Source organism: Stylophora pistillata, chromosome 12 (genome assembly GCF_964205215.1).
Source record: "Stylophora pistillata chromosome 12, jaStyPist1.2, whole genome shotgun sequence".
Lineage (NCBI taxonomy): Eukaryota > Metazoa > Cnidaria > Anthozoa > Scleractinia > Pocilloporidae > Stylophora > Stylophora pistillata.
Window position 1 is genome coordinate 13,569,248 of NC_142530.1, and position 10,753 is coordinate 13,580,000.

General features: G+C 38.0%; 1 protein-coding gene across 1 annotated transcript; it reads left to right on the top strand.

Annotated features, from left to right (window-relative positions):
- Positions 1–338: 338 nt before the first annotated feature.
- LOC111328398 (uncharacterized) lies at positions 339–10,037 on the top strand. Its single transcript, XM_088741087.1, is given in 17 exon segments — positions 339–432; positions 3,202–3,297; positions 3,911–4,078; positions 4,310–4,435; positions 4,438–4,620; positions 4,717–4,881; positions 5,110–5,223; positions 5,307–5,420; positions 5,515–5,679; positions 5,907–6,020; positions 6,104–6,217; positions 6,314–6,374; positions 6,376–6,476; positions 7,222–7,335; positions 8,086–8,199; positions 8,987–9,153; positions 9,900–10,037. Coding segments are annotated over 16 exon segments (2,019 nt in total). The 5' UTR covers positions 339–432; positions 3,202–3,236.
- Positions 10,038–10,753: the final 716 nt, after the last annotated feature.

A 10,753-nucleotide genomic window follows, 5' to 3' on the forward strand; every position in this document is an offset into this window, starting at 1 on the left:
TTACGTTAATGAAAATGTTTCGTTTATTAATCAGAAATCTCCAGCTCGCTTAGTCAGTTTCTGGGATGAATCCAATATTCTGATGAATTGTTTCAATAAAATTGGTAAGAACTCCCTGATAACTCTTACAACATTCTGGAGAGCTTAGTACGGACTTATGATAAGCATCCTAAATGTGCGTTTCTTAGTTACCAAATGTTACTACGAAAACTTCTCGGTGAGAAACATAACCTTAAAGAAAATATTTATTCGTAATTATTTGGAACTGAAGTATATACAACCCCATGTGGTAAGACAAACGACTTAAATTCTATTAATTTTGTGATGCAAATATTTTACACAGACTATTTTGGGAAAAAAAAATACAAAATACGTGGCGCTCATTTTAATAATACTTGTCGTTATAAAACCCTGGTAAGAAAATTCAGATAGGTAAGTTTCATTCAATTTCCCACTACCTGCAGTTCAAAGGACACCTTAATAGATTGTCGATCAAACGATTTTAAGGTGCCGTATCACAACTTTTTCTTGATGACCAGTATCAAACGAGCGCCTCGCAAAACCACTTGTCGGGAGTAGAAGGGATACATGGAAAGTAACACAAATAGAACTGTACAAGTTGTACTTTAGCAGGTTAAGATTATTAATATGCAATGCCTCTTTGATCTTAATTTGGTATTTTGAAGCGGCAGAATCTAAGATCGTGAAACATTCAGTATCACAAGAGTCAAGACAGGCCCTTGATGATTGCAGGTGTTTGTAAATATGCGAAGTTTTGTCCGACAAGAGGTGCTCACGAACTCGTGTACAAATGTGGCGAGTGGTCTCACCAATATAACTGACATTACAGCCAGCACATGAAAATTTATATATGACACGCGAACGTAGACCTAGCGGTACTGAATCTTTCACACTGAACATGTTTCTGAGTTTAAACGTACTGAAGACTAACTTAATATCTAAATCAGCTCTACAATAACGTTTGAGTAGTTGTCTTAACTTAGTCTGAGCGATGTTCGAAAATCGACCAACATAGGGAAGTTTATAACAGGGCGCAGAAGGTTTACCTACTGGGCAGAACGCCTCTTCTAACTCCGGTAAACCTTCTGTGCACTATTATAAACTTCCCTATGTTGGTCGGTTTTCGAACATCGCTCAGACTAAGTTAAGACAACTAGAACAACTTATAGACTAATAGAACTAATAGAATAACTTATCGCGCAATAGAACAACTTATCGCGCGATAGAACAACTTATCGAGTGATAGAACACTGTATCGCGCGATAGAACAACTTATCGCGCGATAGAACAACTTATCGCGCGATAGAACAACTTATCGCGCGATAGAACAACTTATCGCGCGATAGAACAACTTATCGGGCGATAGAACAACTTTTCGCGCGATAGAACAACTTATCGCGCGATAGAACACTGTATCGCGCGATAGAACACTGTATCGCGCGATAGAACACTGTATCGCGCAGTAGAACAACTTATCGCGCGATAGAACAACTTATCGCGCGATAGAACACTGTATCGCGCGATAGAACAACTTATCGCGCAATAGAACACTGTATCGCGCGATAGAACAACTTATCGCGCGATAGAACAACTTATCACGCAATAGAACAACTTATCGCGCGATAAAACACTGTATCGCGCGATAGAACAACTTATCGCGCAATAGAACAACGTATCGAGTGATAGAACAACTTATCGCGCGATAGAGCAACTTATCGCGCGATAGAACAACTTATCGCGCGATAGAACAACTTATCGCGCGATAGAACAACTTTTCGCGCGATAGAAATACTTATCGCGCGATAGAACAACTTATCGCGCGATAGAACACTGTATCGCGCGATAGAACAACTTATCGCGCGATAGAACAACTTATCGCGCGATAGAGCAACTTATCGCGCGATAGAACAACTTATCGCGCGATAGAACAACTTATCGTGCGATAGAACAACTTATCGCGCGATAATTTTATTACTAGCTCCCATTGCCCCACGACCATTAGTACGTTGTCACATCCATAGCAAGATGGCGGACCAAGTTTCGAACGTGAGTAATTGTCCAAGAAATAAAGACTTTTATTCTTGATTTTTGAGCAAGAGACGGTAATCTTTGGGTTAAATTAAATTATATTTCTATGCTTTCTACGCCTTATATTCATAAACAATCGTTCACCTTATACACCTTATATAGTTTAAAAACGTATCCCTACACCTTGTATTCATAAACAATCTTTCAAATATAGAGCAATAAAGTCCCTCTCATATCTTTAACCCCACTTACTAAGATAGCATAGAAACATAATTTAATTTAATCCAAAGATTACTGTCTCTTGCTCAAAAATCTAGAATAAAAGTCTTTATTTCGTGGACAATTACTCACCTTCGAAACTTGGTCCGCCATCTTGCTATAGATGTGACCACGTTCTAATGGTCGTGGGGCTATGGGAGCTAGTAATAAAATTATCGCGCGATAATATTATCTATCGCGGGATAAGTTGATCTATCGCGCGATAAGTTGTTCTATCGGGCGATAGAACACTCTATCGCCCGATAGAACACTCTATCGTGCAATAAGTTGTTCTATCGCGCGATAAGTAGTTCTCTCGCGCGATAAGTTGTTCTATCGCGCGATAAGTTTATCTATCGCGCGATAATGTTGATCGCAAATTTTTTGAATGAATGGACTTAGCAAAACTTATCGCGCGATAAAGTCATGAAAATTTTTGTAGGTGGATGGCCCTTGAGAGCCACCGTAATTCTAGCTAACTGATGTTTGGAAGATCAAACTTTTGGTGTCAAAACACTTACCAAAACACTTTTATAAGCATATCACAAATGAACAACTATACGCATTTGATACTTCTGATCGACCAAATTAGTCTTTGACTGAGGTACGAGTTCATGGGGTACCATGTTTTCTTTCGCATTAGGGTCCCTGTTTTGTACACTTGAGCTCCGCTAAAAGTTTAGTCCTGGAATTAGTGGGATACACTGGGCAAATATCATCTGCTTAAACATGTGGTGGCAGGATTGTTCAATTAAGCAATGAGATGTGCAAAGAGTTTCACTTTACCTTCCAATGAAATACTTGCCAACAAAACAATGATATAAATGGCGACTGGGAGTTCATTAATTTATATTGAGAAAAAAAAAACAACTGACGCAGTTTTATTCCCTCAAGATTTCAGCTTTAATTAAGCGCTAACACAAGAAAATATGAAGTCATTCGCTACATGTATCTTCACGCTGCTCGTTTTGAGCATGAATATTTTTTGTGGTGAGTACTTTTTGCTTGTTTTCAAACTCAAGAACATATGCTAAGAGGGTATGAAAGACATTGAGGATACAAACGTCGCATGCCAAGTGTTGTTTGAAATGTTAAAGCGCACTGTCATAAAGATTAATAATAGAGAATAGCCTGACAAGGGCGGAGGGCACTGAAATTATTATCGCGGCTTGGAAATGGATTGTTTTGCAAAGAGTTTCTAAATTTTCTCTTTATGATCACCAAGTGTAATTCAGTAAAAAAAGCTTTGGTTTTTTTTCATACCACATGATATGCAGACCTCACACGGTCGTGAAATCGTCCCACAAATATGAACTATTTAGCAGTCCAGTAAGAAAAGAGACGAGAAGACTTTGTTGGTTGTTGTAATAAAAGGATAACCTCAGAATGTAGCAAGATTGAAAGACACTAAAAATTCCAAAACCATTACACATTGCCTCAGCAACGGTAATTTTTATGGAAACCCAAAATATTTTATAATGAGAAACACTACCGAAGCTCTATTTAAAATAGTTCTAAGAGACATCACGAAGCTCAGTAAATATACCAAGACAGTCCACAGTAAGATCTCAAAAATAGTTTCTTACATCTTTTCTTCATAAAGTTATGAGTGAGTGTGATCCTGATAAGAAGACAGACGATTCGCAAGGCCGTTGCTGTGCTTTTCCATTTGAGTATGGAGGGAGAACTTACGACTCTTGTACCAAGGTGGCTCATAGTAGACTGTGGTGTTCACTTAACAAAGTTTACAAAGGGCAATGGGCTAACTGCGGTAAGGAATTAAAATAATTAGCTTAGCAATTTTGGACACGTGAAGAAGTTTTTTTTTTATACGATAATTTTATACTAAAAATGGCCAGCTGTAAGAAAAAAAATATAGCATTCAACGATTACTAGTCATAATATTGACAATATCTCCCTTCAGCACCTCTGTTTAAAAAGAACACCCATTCATCTAAAGAGTGTCACCCCACCATATAAAATGCTTCTCTGTCAATCACAGTCAACCCATGTACAAACAACCCTTGTCAAAATGGAGGAGTCTGCACAGTAACTGGAGATGACTCTTACAGCTGTAAATGTGCCGACGGATATTACGGACACTCTTGTGAAAAAGGTACAGACATGACAAATTTGTTTCAGAAAACATTTCGTGCAGTCAAAGACAAATGTGCCTACCATAATGTTTCATTCCCTCAGTGAGCCCTTGTAAATCACTTCCATGCAAAAATGGTGGAACATGCACAATGACGGGTCCTGACTCATTCTCTTGCAAATGCACTGAGGAGTTTAAAGGAGACACCTGCGAAAAACGTGAGTAAATTTAATCAGTGCATCAGTTATCGTAACATAATCTTTTTGTGCAATTGTATATTCTTTTACACAAAACATAACATAATTCTTCTACAGGGCTGCCTTGTCCACCTGGCAAGAAGACAGACGATGCTAAAGGCCGTTGCTGTGTTTTTCCTTTTGAGTATGGTGGGAAAACATATAACTCTTGTACCAAGGTGGCTCATAGCCGATTGTGGTGTTCATTTGACAAAGTTTACAAAGGTCAATGGGCTAACTGCGGTAAGGAATTAAAATAATTAGCTTGGTAATTTTGGACACGTAAAGAAGTTTTTTTATACAATGATTTTATACTAAAAATGGCCAGCTGTAAGAAAAAATGTTAGTAGCTTTCAACAGTTATTAGTCATAATACTAGCAATATCTCCCTTCAGTACTTTAGTTAAAAAAACACCCATTCATCTTAAGAGTATCACACCACCATATAAAATGCTTCTCTGTCAATCACAGTCAACCCATGTACAAACAACCCTTGTCAAAATGGAGGAGTCTGCACAGTAACTGGAGATGACTCTTACAGCTGTAAATGTGCCGACGGATATTACGGACACTCTTGTGAAAAAGGTACAGACATGACAAATTTGTTTCAGAAAACATTTCGTGCAGTCAAAGACAAATGTGCCTACCATAATGTTTCATTCCCTCAGTGAGCCCTTGTAAATCACTTCCATGCAAAAATGGTGGAACATGCACAATGACGGGTCCTGACTCATTCTCTTGCAAATGCACTGAGGAGTTTGAAGGAGACACCTGCGAAAAACGTGAGTAAATTTAATCAGTGCATCAGTTATCGTAACAATCTTTTGGTGAAGTTGTACATTATTTTACACAAAACATAACATAATTCTTCTACAGGGCTGCCTTGTCCACCTGGTAAGAAGACAGACGATGCTAAAGGCCGTTGCTGTGTTTTTCCTTTTGAGTATGGTGGGAAAACTTATAACTCTTGTACCAAGGTGGCTCATAGCCGATTGTGGTGTTCATTTGACAAAGTTTACAAAGGTCAATGGGCTAACTGCGGTAAGGAATAAAAATAATTAGCTTGGTAATTTTGGACACGTAAAGAAGTTTTTTTTCTACGATAATTTCGTACTAAAAATGGCCAGCTGTAAGAAAAAATGTAGCTTTCAACGGTTATTAGTCATAATACTAGCAATATCTCCCTTCAGCACTTCTGTTTAAAAAAAACACCCGTTCATCTTAAGAGTATCACACCACCATATAAAATGCTTCTCTGTCAATCACAGTCAACCCATGTACAAACAACCCTTGTCAAAATGGAGGAACCCGCACAGTAACTGGAGATGGCTCTTACAGCTGTAAATGTGCCGACGGATATTACGGACACTCTTGTGAAAAAGGTACAGACATGACAAATTTGTTTCAGAAAACATTTCGTGCAGTCAAAGACAAATGTGCCTACCATAATGTTTCATTCCCTCAGTGAGCCCTTGTAAATCACTTCCATGCAAAAATGGTGGAACATGCACAATGACGGGTCCTGACTCATTCTCTTGCACATGCACTGAGGAGTTTGAAGGAGACACCTGCGAAAAACGTGAGTACATTTAATCAGTACATCAGTTATCGTAACATAATCTTTTTGTGAAGTTGTACATTATTTTACACAAAACATAACATAATTCTTCTACAGGGCTGCCTTGTCCACCTGGCAAGAAGACAGACGATGCTAAAGGCCGTTGCTGTGTTTTTCCTTGAGTATGGTGGGAAAACATATAACTCTTGTACCAAAGTGGCTCATAGCCGATTGTGGTGTTCATTTGACAAAGTTTACAAAGGTCAATGGGCTATCTGCGGTAAGGAATAAAAATCACAAATTTTAAAACAATAACAAAACTTATTGTACGATTATCATTTAGAAAAGCCAGTTTTTAAATAGGGTGCACTATTACGATTCGATTTAAAGAATAAAGATGCAACTATTTCAAAGTAGGAAAGTATAACACTTTTCAAGAAATGTTACTAAGAAACCATCAGGCTGGATTGGGTATACTCTAAGGCGAAAGTGTTAAGAATTTTGATAAAAAAAACACACATTCGAGATAATCATATCTTGACGAGAGACAAGTCCTACCAAGAAACCAATTTACCGATTTAGTCCAAGCCGCATCCTTGACGGAATTAAAGCAGTTGGTACGACGAGCATAATCTTTCGGGATGTTTTCTTTCGGTTAGGGATCTGAAATTATCTGTAGTCTCAGAGGGTCTAAATAGAAACTTCCATTTCAAATTTGCTTGATGTCTGCTTGATAATGTAATGTTGTACTATGATTATGGCAAAGCAAAAACGTTGTTCCCCCTTGTTTCCAATGTAGGCTCGCTTTTCCTCCACCAATTATAACCTAATTCGAGAAAAAAAGAATACAACAAGACAGAAGGTTTCTCGTTTTATGTCGACAGCGTTTAGTTACTCTTCCAACTCCTATCTGAGGAGTTGCGACTACTTACTCTTTTACACCTCCTTGTGATGATAAGATTTGATAGGTTGTTTTGCGATGTCGGATACTTGTTAACATTCGCGAAACTTTTCTTTCGCAACAGTTGACGAATGTGCGTCATCTCCTTGTAAGAATGGAGCCAGTTGTAAGATTACTCAAGATGGTTACAGTTGTCAGCCGTGTCCGGCAGGATGGGGTGGGAAAAACTGTGATAAAGGTTTGAAATGTTTCTGACTTGTAACTATCTTTTTATCTTGGAAGATCATTTACCGCCAACAGCTTAGTAGTTCCTTAGGGTGGTACCCGCCTGTTTAGTTCCTTACGAACGATCTTGGCTCTGCCAATTCTCTTTTGCACAACGACGCCTGTGGACTTGTTCTCTCACAAGCTCAGTGTTAACAAAAGTGATGCCACCAATTTCCTTACTCTCCAAACGAGGTTCCATGGAAGAACTCTTTTTCCTGGTTGTCCATACTACACTAAGGACGACTTCATGTTTGGGAGCAACGTTGCAATGCGCTTCAGATTTCAACGATAAATGGTCTGGAACCATTGGAAGTTGCCATTATTTGCACCTTTTTCATCCTCCCAACATTGTTGAAGCTACGCTCCAATTTCAAATGATTTAACACCTCAGATCGATTCGCTTTCTAAGCGTAGCCAATGCAGTTTTAGAGTTGTTGTAATTTATGACGTCTGAGTTATGCACCTCATGAAACAAACAAAGGGTCTTCTACAAGAGAAGAGTAACCCAAACATACTCTCTGATTGTTTCTCAAGTGTAAGTCAAAGTGAAAAACTATCTATACCGTACTTCTTTGCTTGATTTAATTTGTCCAATTACATGCAATGTAATGAGAGGTGGTCCTTAGATTGTCCGCTTAAGGAAAATCTGATATAAGTTTTAGTTTGATTGAAGCAGTCAAACAACTATACGGTGTTAAAAGTTGTACTTATTTGTCTTTAGACATCGACTACTGTCAATCGAGTCCTTGTAAGAACGGAGGCCAGTGTGTGGATCAATCTCAAGGATATATCTGTAACTGCATGGATGGATATCGAGGAGAAAACTGTGAAGAAGGTAATGAGTTAAAATAAATACGAACTCACAGCTTAAAAGAAAATGTTGGTTAAAAGAAAAATGTTTTGTTGCTTAAAAGAAAATGTTAGTTAAAATAAATACGAACTCACAGCTTAAAAGAAAATGTTGGTGAACAAAAACGTCGTGATTTCATGATGATCACATCCATATAGTGCTTCACTGAACGCCATAGCTTTCTACACAAACTTAACTAAGTATGTGTAACCCACCGGAGGGCTTAAGCAGTGCTGATGAGTCAAAACCCATCGGTACCAGGAGAGTAGTAGTTGAAGGAATATCTGGATTACGGAGATACATCTGGTTCATCAAGTCTGAGCATAAAAATAAAACAGGGAGCATACATTAAACAAAACAGTGCTGCTCACACAACACTTGTTAACCCTAAAAACGTCTCTCACCTAAGCAGACTAGATGCCGACAAATTCTTTCCTTATTTTAAGAACTGCTGAATTAATTTGGAAATCCTTGGCTGAAAAACCTCGGATACCTTTTCACAACACATCAAACCTTCTTAACTTCTGACCGTGAAATGTTCATCCAGTTTGTTTGTAGAGTAGGATTTCAAGCTTTCCCCACAAAAATTAAAGATTCAGCAGGATTAGTTTGTTTCAGTCCTTTATGTTTCTACCGAAACCTTTGGTGAAATTTTTGAATGTATAGCCAAACATGGACACTGGGCAGATATTTTCATTCATTTTGTTTGTTTGTTCCACCAAACTCTAATTTAACATTTTAGCCCATTGAGTTCTAACTTCCTTTGTTGCAGTTGATTGGAAATCTGCTGGATGTTTCAAGGAGCATAAGAGGAAAAGAAGAAGGGCTCTCAGATATAAATTTGCTACCGTCCGGGGAAAGAAACTAAACATCGATGACGTACTTGATAAGTGCAAAGTTGCAGCAGAGAAGAAAGGTTTCAAGATTTTTGGTATTCGAGTGAGTACAAAAATTTTCTTAAGCTTAGCCTTTCTTTGTTCTAGTACTTCCCAATATATTTTATTTCCCTTTCTATAACTTAAGAAGATATTTTGATAAAAGTCTTTCAAATCGTCATCACTCATCAGGAATCGCGTAAGGTTTGTTTAGGTTCCTGAGTTCACACACTTGATTATGAGTTTTACTGAGACACTAACAAGTTGTTTTAATTTGCTCGTGTTTCAAAGCTGAAAGTAAGTAAAGTTTAATTTATTCAAGATTGACTTAAATATCGAGTGGGTTTTGAATTGTGCCAGATCACTACAGAGAGAGTTGGCTTCAAGGTCTACTGATATGAACAGGCGCAACAGTCCGGAAAATTCTAAATGATTATATCATGTTCATTAGTAGATCGCGGTGCATGAGTGGTTGTGCGACTTAGACATATCAAGGTAAACAACGAAACGTTCTGGATTGTACTAGAACATTCCTCCACAAACTTTATGATTGTACCAAGACATAACAAGTGATGACACGAAAAAATGATGATTGACGCTTCACAGTAGTTTCCCATCAAGAAGTGTCTGATGTCCCATAACTTCGACAGAAACACTTGTTTGTTTATAGCATAACCATAAGTATTGCAGCACACTTTTGTTTCTCTTGGCTTGTTGTGCTCGCTTTCATTGCAGAAACGATTTTTCTCAGGGTATCTCACAAGGGTAGACTGCAAAATTGATTCCCAACCATTTTAATCTGTTGCGCAGAGCAGGAACAGATGTTTCACAACAAGCGATGGAAAAGTGCAGGATTTTGATAAGTACGGGGTATCATCCAAATGCAAAATAGATGACAACGGTCATGGTGTTGGGATGAAACTCGCCAACTTTGTTTACACCAGGTAACTCTCTTGCTCACATTCTCTTCACTGTTAATTTTCGGTGCTAAAAGTAGAACAATGAATAAAAGCAAGAACAACATAAATCACAACTATTTATTTTCACTGAAGCATCTCAGCGGGTCGGAAACTTTTAAAATCCTCAGATCTGTTTGGCTGATCGTGTCCAAGTAATTGGTCCAGTTTTTTTATGATACGGACCACAGAACAAAGTATTTTCCATACCATTCACGGTAAAACGGAAAAGGGAGACCAACAGAGAAAAAATAGAGCAGTTATTTACTAGTCTAGGTCGGTCCTTATGGGAAAAAACTGAACCCTTGGTCTTGGGTACTCAAGTCCACTGATTACAAGACTGATATCACCAAAGTCTTTGGATACCAATTAAAAGGAAATATTAACAGAACACATTAACAATATAGAGCAAGTCACGAGTGAGATGAAATTAAGTGGCGAAACTAAAATAAACGGGACAGTAGCAGAATATTAACACGAACAATATTCTTAAATTACTGCATTTATTCGATTTAGCGTCCGGGGCGCTTATTTACGTTTGGAACCTCAAGAGTGCGTGCTTATTACAGATGGCGTTATTTTTTTTTCGAGAAATTAAAGGCAAAATGTGCGAAACAAAGTTTTGACATTTATTTAAGAAGGATAAACAAGAATTCAAAAACTGATCCGATGTCCCTGGATCCTTATGAACCTTCCTGGCTGGAACGA